This window comes from Paroedura picta, chromosome 1, assembly GCF_049243985.1.
Source record: "Paroedura picta isolate Pp20150507F chromosome 1, Ppicta_v3.0, whole genome shotgun sequence".
NCBI classification, from domain to species: domain Eukaryota; kingdom Metazoa; phylum Chordata; class Lepidosauria; order Squamata; family Gekkonidae; genus Paroedura; species Paroedura picta.
The window spans coordinates 143,973,197-143,988,111 of NC_135369.1; the positions used below are offsets into that span (position 1 = coordinate 143,973,197).

General features: G+C 40.5%; 1 protein-coding gene across 3 annotated transcripts in view; it reads right to left on the bottom strand.

Moving 5' to 3' along the window:
* The window catches only part of SMAP1 (small ArfGAP 1), an 81,904-nt gene that overhangs the window by 31,484 nt on the left and 35,505 nt on the right, over positions 1-14,915 (bottom strand). For 2 of the 3 annotated variants that reach the window (XM_077307303.1, XM_077307323.1), the window contains exons 4-6: positions 12,636-12,711; positions 11,026-11,091; positions 10,389-10,469 (exon numbers count right to left, since the gene is read on the bottom strand). In XM_077307303.1, coding sequence (XP_077163418.1) covers positions 10,389-10,469; positions 11,026-11,091; positions 12,636-12,711 — 223 coding nt within the window. The remainder of the gene's footprint in view (positions 1-10,388; positions 10,470-11,025; positions 11,092-12,635; positions 12,712-14,915) is intronic. The other variant, XM_077307314.1, reaches the window with a different exon arrangement.

Genomic DNA, 14,915 nt, shown 5'->3' on the forward strand with positions numbered 1-14,915 from the left:
ACAACAACTCTTTGAGTGCGGTTCTCTAACCAATTCCCTATCCACCTAACGATCTGAAAATCCAGATTGCAGTCCTTCAACTTATCCATCAGAACATCATGGGGAACCTTGTCAAAAGCTTTACTAAAATCCAAGTAAATGACATCAACCAAATTTCCCCGATCCAGCAAACCTGTTACTTGGTCAAAAAAGGAAACTAGGTTGGTCTGGCAGGACCTGTTGGAGACAAATCCATGCTGACTTCCTTGGATCACCAAATTGTCCTCCAGATGTTTGCAGATAGCTCCCTTTAATATCTGCTCCATTATCTTCCCCACAACAGAGGTCAGACTCACTGGTCTGTAGTTTCCCGGGTCATCCTTCCTCCCTTTTTTGAAGATCGGAATAACGTTTGCTCTTTTCCAGTCCTCCGGGACATCTCCAGTCCTTAAAGAGGTTCCGAAGATGATGGACAAGGGCTGTGCAAGTTCTCTGGAAAGTTCTTTGAGTACTCTCGGGTGCATTTCATCTGGACCAGGGGATTTGAACTCATCCAGTGCAGCTAAATGCCTCTCGACCACCTCTCTATCCATGTTAACCTGCCACCCAGACACTATCCTTTGGCTACAGCCATCTCTAGATGTGCCTAAACACTTTGACCTGTGGGAAAAAACAGATGTAAAATAGGCACTAAGCCTTTCTGCTTTCTCTGCATCTTTCGTTAGAGTTTGTCCATCCGCACCCAACAGCGGGCCTATTGCCTCCTTTACTTTACGTTTGCTCCTCACGTAACTGAAAAATCTTTTCTTGTTACAATGGGCTTCCCTGGCCAATCTTAGCTCACTCTCAGCTTTGGCCTTTCTGATGATTGATCTACAGTGCCTAGTAACCTGTAGGTACTCTTCTTTAGAGCTCTGTCCTTCCCTCCATTTCCTGAACATTTTCCTTTTCTTTCTTAGTTCCTCTTGAAGTTCTCTGTTCATCCAAATAGGCTTCTTAGAGCTCCTGCAGTGTTTTCGTATTTCTGGAATAGTCATTGATTGAGCATGCAATAGCTCTTGTTTGAGTAGCGCCCACCCTTCACATGCTCCCTTCCCTTCGAGCATTCTCGTCCATGGTATGACACTCATCATGTCTCTGAGTTTATTAAAGTTTGCCCTACGAAAATCCAACATCCGCGTCTGGCTACAAGCTTCCTTGGCTCCCCATCTCAAAAGGAATTCTATGAGGACATGGTCACTTCCCCCTAGGGTTCCCACCTCCTTCACCTCATCCACCAACTCTTGCCTGTTGGTCAGTATTAAGTCCAGTATGGCTGAACCTCTGGTGCTTAACATCTGGATGTTGCTCAGTGCTGAGGCAGACAATGCTTACACATTGTGTCAAATGGACCTGGCTGGTCTCTATGGACAGCGTAAATAAATATTGTTTGAACTATGTATACAGACTAGGGCAAATCCCTGGTGGACAATCTGACATATTTTAAATCGGAATATGTTGTTCTACCAAACCCATCACCTCTTAGAATATGTCAAGCACACTTTGTTGTTTTCCCATTGGCGTATTTCCCCATGTTTATTAACTTTAAAAGTCACATTAGTGATTATTTGTTGCATGAGCAACAGAATGAAATCTGCTCAACCTAAGTACAAAATCTAGATTCTCACACCTTTTGATTTTGCTTCTAATAAATAATTCAAGCTACAAACCACTATAAAAATCTTTATCAAAACTTAAAAAAAATCAGTGTCACCAGGAAACATTAGCAAAAAGCTTGCTTAAGTGTCCATAATTACCGAATAAAACCTTGTTTTGCTTCTATTAGGTTTGAACTGTAATTTTTATATAAACTAATTGGATTCATTCACTTTATTGCCTTGATGGCAATAAAGTTTTAAAATGATTGCCTAAACATATCAGAACTCCCTCAAGGCAAGAAAGTAATGTTAGCTATTTTGTGTAAATTTTCCATAGGCCTGCAGATATTCTTCCTGACAGCTCATATGCCCTTTTCGTACCACTTACTTCAATAAGCATGCATTAAAAAGCTATTACTCCCACTGAAGGTTCCTTATCTGAAATACTCTTCAAAATGACTTTCAGCCCTTTATTACTAACAAAATATATAAAACCATGGCATCAGTGCTATCTTACTAGTTAATATTAGCCTACTACACAGTTCACTTTGTTTTATAGTGACTAATTCCCATAGGACTTTCATTGTACTGGATGCTACCTCTCATTTATGTAAACATACTTTATTAATCTTAATTGTACCTGTTAAAAAAAGGAATCTGCTAAGGATTTACACTCCCATTTGACTAGGGGATCATTAGGTTGTCATTAGAACAGAAAGGGAAGCTTAAAGAATATGGAAAGTTTTGTTTAAAGTATCAAAATACTGAACATATGACTGCGTTTTCCTCTAGCTTCATTTTGAACAATTAAATCACAGCTCTTCAGTTTGGCTTGCTACCAAATTACTGCTCAGATATATTGCATATTAGACTTTAGAAGGAAGAATAAAATTAACACAGAAACTGGTATTCATCCATATCCACACATAAAATATTTTACCAAGAAAGTTGTTAAAGGTTTCTGCTGAAGAGTCAATTAAAAGTTGGGAAAACTGTTTTACCCTATCACCTATCTAAGACTAAAAGCTAAACTTAGTAAATATTGACTACTCATTTGGGTAACTGTCAGGCTTATTGATCAGCTGATGCAGGTATGGTTGTTCAGTTTATTTACAAAATGGAAGCCTGGGGATTTGAATGGCTTGTTTAAGCAGCATTTATATGCATGAAGGTCTGTCACCCAAATACACAATTAGCACTAAAAGAATATCTTATTTAACATTCTCAATCCATCAGATACAGGTTTGTGATTTTTTTAAAAAAATATGATACTAGATTATCTACTTAAAAATTTATTGTCTACCTTAAATGGGAGTGATGGAGGGAGGAAAGAATGCACTGGGTCCACAGACTGTTTTTATACCACTGCAGAAAAATGCTTATTCCTTCCTAAATCAGACATTTAGGAACCTCAGACAGAAAACTACATGAATTATTTCAGCCAGATATATTTTAAAATATTTATTTGGCAATCCAAAATGGCCAAGACTGAAAATATTCAGGCTTTTGGGAACCTCCAGATAACTGCAGTTAAAGTGAATTTAAAGAGTTCTCAGTCCCTTTAAATGGCTTCAGAGTGAACTTTCATCTTGGAGAAGGCATTTCAAGCGACTGCAAGCCCTTTAAATGCCTTCATAGTTGACTTGTGCCACCACCGCAGCTTATAAAAGGCATTTAAATGTTAAAGGGACCGTGTTTTATTTATTTACTGTTTGATGTTTGATTTATATACTTCTGTCTCTCAGGGTCACCAGCTCAGGGCGGTGAACAAAAATCCAATTTCCACAATCAATACATAACAAAAAAATAAAACAATGGTAATGTAATTAAAGTATTGGCAATTGCTACTACTCAGCTGCGATGATGGCATGTTCTGGCTTATCAGTGTTACAATTAAGTGGTGGTGATTGGGGAGGGGGGCAGGAAGGCCTGATTTTGTTGTTCTAGTATGTTCCCTAGCCTTAACCAAAGGCATGGTGGAAGAGCTCTGTCTTACAGGCCCTGCAGAACTTAGCAAGCTCCATCAGGGCCCTGGTTTCTTTGGGGAGCTTGTCCTTGAGGCCAGACATATTTCTTTGGGGCCAAGGATCCGCAGCAAGTTGTCACTGGCTGAATGTAGTAGTCTTGGGGAATGTATTTGGAAAGGCGGTCCTCCAAGGCCTTGAAGTAAGTACCAAAACCTTCAACCAAATCTGGAATTCAACTGTGAGCCAGCGCAGCTGATGCAAGACTAGTCTTACATGGGTTCTCCACAGTGTCTATGTGAGAACCTGGGCAGCTGTATTTTTGACCAATTGTAGTTTCCAGAGTAGAGCCTGCATAGAGTAATTTACAATAAATCAGCCTGTAGGTGACTGTTGTGGCTAGGTGTTCTGGGGGCAGATAGGAAGGTAGTAGCTTTGCTTGGTGTAGGCGAAAAAACGCCAGCTGTGTTACCTTTTTGACTTGAGCGTCCATTAAGGAGGCATCAAAAATCACTCTCAGGTTCCTGACCATCTGTGCCATGGTAAGCTGCACTCTAATATGGAAGGCACACTTCCTGGTCTGGTCCTGTCCTCCAGAGTCAGAAGACCTCTGTCTTTGAAGGGTTCAGTTTCAAGTGGCCCACAGATCCAGAACTGAAGCTTTATCCAAAACTTGGTCCATAGCAGCCCTTCCATTCACCTTCCCCCAAAAAGCAAGATTTGAGATGGGATGGTTTATCTCCCAAAACGACCCTCCTACCTTCTCATTGGCTGCCCTTAATGAAGCTAGCAGTCTGTCAACATCAGCATGCTCAATAAATCTGAAACACTCCTTCAGAGGTGGCCAAGAGGCTTATAGTTCATTTTCTGTATTAAGTGTCAGAGGTTGGTTGCGGAGGAATGACAAGATTTTATTTGCAAAGTAGTGAGTCTGACCTCTGTTGTGGGGAAGATAATGGAGCAGATATTAAAGAGAGCGATCTGCAAACATCTGGAGGACAATTTGGTGCTCCAAGGAAGTCAGCATGGATTTGTCTCCAGCAGGTCCTGTCAGACCAACCTAGTTTCCTTTTTTGACCAAGTAACAGATTTGCTGGATCGTAGACATTCGGTTGATGTCGTTTACTTGGATTTTAGTAAAGCTTTTGATAAGGTTCCCCATGATGTTCTGATGGATAAATTGAAGGACTTCACCTTTTTTACCGCTGCATCACACTGCCTGCTCATGTTTAGTTTACAATCCACAAGTACCCCAAGGTCTCGTTCACACACAGTGTTACCTAGAAGCGTATACCCCATCCAGTAGGCATGCTTTTCATTTTTCTGACCTAGATGCAGAACTTTACACTTATCTTTATTAAATTGCATCTTGTTCTCATTTGCCCATTTTTCCATTGTGTTCAGATCTTGTTGAACTTTGTGTCTGTCTTCTGGAGTATTTGCCAGTCCTCCCAATTTGGTGTCATCTGCAAACTTGATGACTAGTCCCTCCCTCATCTAGTTCAGTGGTCCCCAACCTTTTTGAGGTTGGGGACCGGCAGGGCGGCCCTGATTTTCTCTCCCTCCCCTCCCTCAGTAAGAAGCTTCCCGGGCCGCAAGCTTGCGGCCCGGGAAGTTTTTTACTGCGGGGCCGGCGGGGAGAGGGAGCCGCGGCCCGGCGCCAAGGCCTTCGCGGCCCGGCACCGGGCCGCGGCCCGTGGGTTGGGGACCACTGATCTAGATCATTAATAAATATGTTAAAAAGTACTGGGCTGAGCACCGAGCCCTGAGGTACCCCGCTACTCACCTCTCTCCAATCTGATGAAACACCATTGACAACAACTCTTTGAGTGCGGTTCTCTAACCAATTCCCTATCCACCTAACTATCTGAAAATCCAGATTGCAGTCCTTCAATTTATCCATCAGAACATCATGGGGAACCGTATCAAAAGCTTTACTAAAATCCAAGTAAACGACATCAACCGAATGTCCACGATCCAGCAAACCTGTTACTTGGTCAAAAAAGGAAACCAGGTTGGTCTGACAGGACCTGTTGGAGACAAATCCATGCTGACTTCCTTGGATCACCAAATTGTCCTCCAAATGTTTGTAGATCGTTCCCTTTGCAGATCTGCTCCATTATCTTCCCCACAACAGAGGTCAGACTCACTGGTCTGTAGTTTCCCAGGTCATCCTTCCTCCCTTTTTTGAAGATCGGAATAACGTTTGCTCTCTTCCAGTCCTCCGGGACATCTCCAGCCCTTAAAGAGGTCCCGAGGATGATGGACAAGGGCTGTGCAAGTTCTCTAGAAAGTTCTTTGAGCACTCTCGGGTGCATTTCATCCGGACCAGGGGATTTCAACTCATCCAGTGCAGCTAAATGCCTCTCAACAACCTCTCTATCCATGTTAACCTGCCACCCAGACACTATCCTTTGGTTACTGCCATCTCTAGATGTGCCTAAACCCTCTGACCTGTGGGGAAAAACAGATGTAAAATAGGCACTAAGCCTTTCTGCTTTCTCTGCATCTTCCGTTAGAGTTTGTCCATCCGCACCCAACAGTGGGCCTATTGCCTTTTTTACTTTACGTGTGCTCCTCACATAACTGAAAAATCTGTTCTTGTTACAATGGGCTTCCCTGGCCAAACTTAGCTCACTCTCGGCTTTGGCCTTTCTGATGATTGATCTACAGTGCCTAGTAACCTGTAAGTACTCTTCTTTAGAGCTCTGTCCTTCCCTCCATTTCCTGAACATTTTCCTTTTCTTTCTTAGTTACTCTTGAAGTTCTCTGTTCATCCAAATAGGCTTCTTAGAGTTCCTGCAGTGTTTTTGTCTTTCTGGGATAGTCATTGATTGAGCATGCAATAGCTCTTGTTTGAGTAGCGCCCACCCTTCATATGCTCCCTTCCCTTCCAGCATTCTTGTCCATGGTATGACACTCATCATGTCTCTGAGTTTATTAAAGTTTGCCCTATGAAAATCCAACATCCGCATCTGGCTACAAGCTTCCTTGGCTCCCCATCTCAAAAAGAATTCTATGAGGACATGGTCACTTCTCCCTAGGGTCCCCACCTCCTTCACCTCATCCACCAAGTCTTGCCTGTTTATCAGTATTAAGTCCAGTATGGCTGAACCTCTTGTTGGTTCATCTACCATTTGATAAATGAAATTGTCAGCCAGGCAGGTCAGAAACTTGCATGACTGAGGACGCTTCGCACAGTTTGTTTCCCAGCACACATCTGGGAAATTGGAGTCACCCATGATGACAAGATCCTGCCACTTGGATATTTTCTCAAGCTGCTCACAAAGTGCAGCATCCACATCCTCTCGTTGGTCAGGCGGTCGGTAGCAGACACCAACCACCACACTGTTTGTTTGATCATGTGACAACAATGGGCATCGGGCTGTTTCTGGCATTGGAGGGGTGGGGGTGATGGAGTGTGATGTCACATCCAGTAGAGAGTCTGGGTTATGTCATTTCTGGTGACATGTGACTTCCAGAGGTGTGGTAGGGAAGTGTGGTCTGCTGATATAAATTCCAGGTTTCTCAAAGCCTGAATAATGTTTCAGAGGTTTCTCAATGGTAAAAAGGCTGAGAGGCTGGATCAGTTTGTCAGTCAAGAATCTGTTGGATCCTGGTTTAACTTCTAGTAAATAATACTTTAGTAAAACACATCTCACCTATTCTATCGCATATATATTAATATTTTGTCAAATTTGAGTCAAATGCTGTGGGAATAATATCTATTTAACACTGAAACTTATTTTTCAAACAGTTTGCAACCTATGATTTTCACAGTTACACTAACTATATTTTATGGCTTAACATGTATCCCATCAAGCATATTGTATGCAGTTCTGTTTTAATGCACGTTATGAATTCCTTTGTGCTCCTGCCCTTATATTCTATTTTTTAAAAAATCAAGATAACCAGTAATATTATGAACACAGGAAAAACTGTACATCAAACATTACTTAAGAAAATCCATATTTTTAGATAATAAAAGCGTTTTTAATTCCCAATCCCCACTTTCCTATTCTCTCATATACTATTATATAGTTAAAATACATTGCTGCTGTTTTTGCTAAAGATATGCAGTTATGAAAATTGGGAACAATAATTTCTTGCCGTGAGAATGCAAATTATTTGCAGCTCATATTAATAAGAATCTTGTAACTTGTTTTGACACGCACCCACCCCTAATTGCCAGAAGTGAATATACAATCTCATGATTACTGGTCATATAAATTAATTCAATAGTCCTTAAGCTGTCATTTAACCTTTTAGCACTCATAAATCCTGTGTGAACAAACAGGTTCAGAATATAGGAATGTTAACATGATGAAAGCTTTTCTAGGTTCTTCTCATACATTACAGGAAGGGAGTGTATTCTCTCCATACCCCTCATCCCAATGAACAGAACAGTCACAGTCATGATAAAAAAAAGGAAGAGTACGTTGAAATTATAGTTAACATTGGGCATTTTGTTGAAACAGGGAAAGCAAACAGACAATCAGCCTTGCACATATGCCATCCCTTCCTTCAGTAATTTCAGGATGGGCAGGAGGAAGGGAAGTAGTCGCACGTCTCTCTTGCAGTGAAATGAGATGCATCAAGCGTCCAGTGTTTGACACTTTTGCATCCCACTGTGACAGAGAGGCATGGCATTTATTCTTCAGGGAAGAGTAAGGAAGGAATGAACTCTGTGATTCTATGAAAACTCTAACTGCTGAGGGAAACTCAAGCAGGCTGCATTCAGGGAGGAAGGTATTTGTTAGTTTTTATCCAGTGCTTTTATTTTAATTTATGCTGTCAAGTGCTAGCGCTATGGGATTTTGCAACTGTCGCCACCACAACGTTTTTTTAAATGGACGTTTTTAATGGGATAGTACTGTATGTTTCTATTGGGGGCTTTATTTGTGACCCGCCAGGAACCAGGTTGCTGGGAGAGGTGGGATATAAATCAATCAATAAAGTAACTTTTGCCCTCTACCCCATGAGCATGCCTTCTTCCACTTCAGCTCCTTGTTAACCCCTCTTTCTATTAAAAAATCCTTTAGTTCTCTCTTTCCCTACTCCATAATATGTTTACTTTACCCCCATACATCTGCAGCTCATCTCTCCAATCACTTTTTCTGCTTCCACCACTCACAGGTCTCTATAGCCCATTTCTCAATTATTCCCACCTTTCTGCCTGTGCCCCACAACACTACTTTCTATGCCATTACAGGCTACTCTGTATTCCCATTTGATATCCCATTCTTTCTTTCCCCAACAAGCAGATATCCTTGCTTTCCACAGCATGCTTTCTTCTTCCTAAATCAGAACAGATTTCTAACCTCCTCACTTTCAGGCTCTTAATTTTCTATTTTTGCTGTCTCCATTTCTACCATAGCTTGTTTTATTTCTATTCCTCTTTGCCAGGTTTGGCAGCAACGGAGCAAGTGGCAGTTCACACCAGTGAAAAGATGGATAATTACAACAGACTAATGCCAACTCCACCATGCAACTCTGAAAGCTGCAGCAATAAAGACGTCGAAGCAGGAAGCCTATGTCCTCAATCCTTCCTAGTCTCAGAGTACCACTGCTATTCCCGCTTTGGATCCCTTAGGTAGGGCCTTACATGTCCCCATGTTAATGTGGAAGAGGACCCTGAATTCCCCAAATACACTGCAAATACGGAAAGGGCTGCAATAAATTTGCAGGGCTGCTGCTATGTGGGCACACAGCAGAAAAACTCACACAGGTTTTTTTTGTGCTTTGTGTGGCTTGTCCTGCTCTGACAGAAGTGGAGGGCTGCACACTCCAAACAGGTATGAGCACTATAGGTGAGATAAGGACCAGGAAGCAAAATTTGACACAAAAGGAAGAGCCCTACACTTTTTGCTGGAGACAGGGTTATGGAAGAGGAGGGGATGCAGGAGCTAATTTTCAATCATTTCTGATAATCTGCTTAACTCTGGTGGCAAGATATCACTATATACTCTTGTTAAGGTCCTGTACTTTGGAAGGAGTTATGATCTTGGATGTGAATATGCAAATAGTGAAGTCCATCATTCCTTAAGAAAGGTGTGCTACTGGGTTTTGTTTTCCATAAAATGTCTTTCTATCCACAATTCATAAACATAATCCCCCTTTAAAGAGGAATTTTGCTGTCAGGCAATCTTGCATTCATGCTTCTACTCTGCTTATTAAAGAGCACTGATCTGGCAAAAATAAGGCCAAGCTCCATGTTAAAGAATATGAGACAGTGTCTTAGACTTGTATTCCTGGAACCCGTACAAAAAACATTTCTGTGATCAACCCCTATCCATACACAGGTCATGACAATGGACAGCTTTCATCCCTCCACTACGCCAAAGAAGGTCTTTGTACAAGGTCCAAGCACTACCTGCCTCAGAAGAATTCATCGCAGTCTAGCAGATCACCAAAATCACCATGAGGAACAGTTTGCTGTATAGGAGGTAATTTAAGATTGATCTGGTACTCTTGTATATTGCCAAGTTATGCCAGCCACGATCCCTCAATAAAAGGCACAGGAAATCACGCTCCCTTTCCAGATAACGCATGTCAGTTATTATTAACATAAAAAAGCAAACAGAAGAGACCCCAAAGGAATCTGAAAACGGAAGAGTGGAGATTTCTTTTTTTTGCAGATATGTTTCTGATATCTAAAGTCAGGAACTTCTTTGAGGAATCAGGATTGCCGGTGACTCATGCTGAGCAATATTTAAGCCTCAAACAAATTATGTTTATTACATGCATATTTATAGTAGTACAAAGAGACATACTATGAAACATCTGTTAAGAAGGAAAAAAGTCTTACTTTGTCAACTCCTAAACATTTCAAAGGCTTCTCTGGGTCTCTGTCTTTCTTTCTTTCTTCTTTCTTTTTTTCCTTTTCCTTCTGCAAGGAGCATATTTTCATTAGTATCTATTACATGCAATGATGTTTAAAACAAGAATTTCACAGCTATGTTATTATCCAAGATAATGCTCATATTTCACACTGTCACTCTTATCTAAATAAGATTATCCCTACTCTAAGCCTTAGTGTATGTACTTTGGACTTGTACAACAAAATGGAATATCAAACATGTATTCTGGACTTCCGTATGACCATTAAACTGTAGGGATTTCCCTCCCCAAAAAGCTATTTCATATCACAAATAGCAAGAGAGAGTTTCAGAATCCTGACTTGTAGAGAAGGATGCAGGTCATAATTCACACAGAATGACAGACTAAGATCTGATGGAAGCCCAGAAGCCATTAATTAACTGGCATGGAGGAACAGAAGTTAGTACAAAAGTCTAAGGATTCCCCAAAATTGTGGTTTAGTTTTGAAAGATTGCAACGACAAATCATGATGGTGACCTGGAAGAGTTAAAGCCACATTATCATTAAACAACGTGCAGAAAGCATCCGTAGCTAGGCACTATATTCATAGTAGGAAGAGGAAATACCTCCATTTTAGCTTTCTCAGAAGCAGGAGAGGATGCCAAAGGCTGAGCAGCTTCAGAGGAAGACATCTGTACAAAGCAGATGAAAGACGAGAAAAGCACTAAGGCAGATTTAATTAACAGACTACAGGAACAGCCACAAGTTTACTTTATTGCTGCCCATTTATCTTCAAAGATACAGGTGAATTGCAGAGAAAACAGGACACTTGGGGGGGGAGGGGGAGCAAGCGACACAAGAAGTTTGGATTTTTAGAGCTATATAGTTAGCTAACTTTACTTCTAAAACCCATGACACCCATTTTCCATCTCAAAGATCATCAGTCAGGACGGACTTCCTCAATTCACTCCAAGTACTGAGAGTAGCAAAAATCAGTCCATTGTAAAGCCTTGCATGCTGTCAGTCACACTTAAAAAAAATGTTACTAGAGCTAGTTGGGGGGAGGGTATCAGGTAACAGTGAATGATTTATGGCTGAATTCGCTAGAATATAAAATAAAAAATGAACTTGGATAAGATCATATCACAAGCATGAGGGAAAATAATTAAGTTTCGTCCATTGTTCAAATTTTATCCAATGTGACTGCTGAAATATTAATGTCCTGGAGCTCAAAAAGAACAGTTTCCCATGGGGATGTGGAAAAAGGCAAAGACACCTTTGTTCTTGCTCATTCCTTCTGAGTACTTATTTTAACAGTAAAGGATAATCAAGAAGTCTAATTAAATGTATAAGTTTTAAATAACTCTCTCCATTTGGAATTAGCAAAGAAAAAAAACTTTCATGATTATAAGGCAACTCATTATCTAACACCACCAGGCAGACTATAATACAATTCACACAGAGTTCTGAAATCTGTGTATAACAGCAGCAAGCACAGAATTTATTCACAGCGCTACTCAGCTTGTATATGAACAGATCCAAGTAGATCAGGTTTATTTATAAGAACTACCAGAAATACTTCAAAGGCATATATATGTCAAATAATCATATTTTATTTGTGTATTTCACTTTGCAGTCACAAACAGTCTTCCTGATAGGCACATTTCTTTTGTCTGGCATCTGAGCAGGTCTAGCCCACAATCGTTTTGAGCTCCTATCTCAATACCTCCTGACCACTTTCTGTTTTTAGGCTGAACTACTCAGACAACTCTCCCATCTGACAATACAAAATTGAAATCCAGTGGTGGGATGAATTACTACAGTGGGATTTCATTCTGGATTTAAATCATTAACTTTCTTCCAGAATTTGATAGTCACCCATCTCATACTCATTTGACCAAAAAATTGCCAAGTTACCATTTAGCTTGAACTACTGAAGTACCAATCCATGTTCAGAACCCGTATCTGCTTGGTTCCCTCAGTCCCATACTAAATTATCAGTCAGGGTCCTTTGTATACCATGCAGGTCACTCACAACCAATTCTCTTTGTAATAATGGTCACTTTTGCCATTCCTCTGTATTACATTCTCTTCCTTTTGTTAATGAATGGTCAGTCCCTTACTGTGCATTTAGTAGACCTACAAAAAGAACCTCTCACACTATTATAGTATATGTGACAATTAAATCTCTATATGAACATGCTAAGAGAAACTGAGAACAAAGCAACGGGCTTACACTGATGACATTAACTGCATTTTTGTCGTAGTATTTCTTCTTCTCGTATTTATCCCTGATAAAAAATTCCACAGCTCTGAGATCAGATAACTTAAGGAAAAGACAGAAAATGAAAATAAACCAGAGAGTTAATAGTGCAGAACATTTAAATTATATCCCAGATCAGAGCTGTAAAGACAAAAGTGGATTTTCACACAAGTTCTGTTTTAATTACTTTGTAGCAAGGTATCTATTCACCGTTACATTTCGCAGAGAATATCTACATCTTAAATGAATAAGAAAAAAAGTGATTGCACCATAAGCCTATGCAAAAAATGAATCTCCTTCCATTTATCCTAACTTTAGTTAAACTTCAGCCAGGAAGGGGGTGTCTGTTATAGATGAACTGCAGGGGTTCATCTACTATAGGAACTGCTGTAGGAACATTAGCTGTAGGAACAGTTAATCATTCCCTCTTTGCCACTTTTTGCTATTTGATTTGCTTCTCCAGCAACAGGGTCACATGTTTATGCCAAGTACTGGACTGTTATGCTGACATTAACTGAAGCTGAAAAGCAGTTTAATTCTAGGCACTTTCATTAACCTTGTGTACTATGCCACTTATTTCAAAACAAGAGGTAGTGTGGGGGCAAAAAAATATTGTCCTGGAAAATTCTTCACCGCCGGCAAAAGTGGGTGGAAGTGATGCTCACAAGTTTTTTCATCACCAACACGTAATGTTTTAAAAAATCAAAAATGTAAGCACTGGTTTCAGAGACACAAGCTAGAAGTAATTAATGTACATCAGCGTTAGGATGGTCGGAAGAAGTTAAGCCTTGACAACAGCCAATGGTGAAGATAAAATGGGAATGGTGGAAATGTTATGAATAATGAGTTTCCTTTGAACTTTTCTCATTTCTTTTCCTTTCCCCTCTCCTACACTGATGACTCTGCTTCCATATTCGGTCACAACCTTCCTCACTCTTAACTCTGCAGCCCCTTTATCCCTTCTCTATGCTACTTTCCTCAATTTCTGCTTCCTAAAGATATATTCAAAGTATATTATGTATGTTTTATTAAATGGGGAAAAGTCCATTTACACTAAAAAAAGCATATATGTACCATGCTTTTCAGTTTTCATTACATTTATATTTTCACACACATGTGCTGCCGCTTTATACTGAATCAGACCAGTGGTCTGTCAAGGCCAGTACTATCTACTGAGTTGGGTCTGAAGGTCTTTTACATTATCTACTTAAGTAGAATTACTGCAGTCAAACCTGGGAAACACCGCTTGTCATAGCAAAAAAGATGATCCACCATTGAACTCTGACAAAGCATAACCACGCTACTTGTAAAAGTGCAGCATCAATTACATTAAGAAAATTGAGACAAACAGGTGTTCTATGTAGCCAAAACAGACATTTGTGAAGTTTTCTGCTCATGATGCACATCAGAAAGTACCACTTACACTTCTACTTTCTAGTGACAGGTGAAACCCTTCTACATGGATTCGGACTGGGCCGACTCATTCTTTAAGCTGAGAATGATTCTGTCTAAGGAATCTCCTTTACTGTTATCAGCTTATTTCTCTCTCCCCACTTTCCCACATTTCTTAAGCTGCAATGGAAAGAGAAGTGAAATGGCAGCCAGCGAAAAGAAGAAAAACTATGGTTCCAGTCTTCTACTTGTTACTGTGGAGAGCCACTGCCAGCAGCACCGACTTTGATGAACCAACGGTCTGATTGAGTAGTCCCTTTCAACAGTAGAAGCCGCAACATGCTTAGAAACTTTTAATGCAGAGGACTGGGTACTTTGCTTTACCTAGTCCTCTTTGATTTGTTCCCACTTGCAATGGAAAGAAAATGGACAGATAAGAGGGCCCATAATGAATGCAGGCAGAATTTCAAGGATGTCACAGTTTGGCTGCTAATGGCTTAGACACTTCTAAATTGAGGGAGCTGGTTTCCAAACTCTTCCCTCTTCCTGCAGTTTCAAACATTACCACCCCCTTTATAGCCAACACAGCAGTGGAATAACAGTTTGGGCTTCTAACCCTCCATTTAATCATTACAAGGATTGGGCTAAACGTAGCACAGGTCTGATTGTTTCCCAAAGCTGCACTACAGCCAGAAATCAGTTTTTATTAGACTGAACTCTTCTTATCCAAACATCCTTTCTATACACATGCACACACACTTTTAAGACTATCTAGCCAATTGGTAAGAGCCTCTTGTGGTGCAGAGTAGTAAGGCAGCAGAAATGCAGTCTGAATCTCTGCCCATGAGGCTGGGAGTTTGA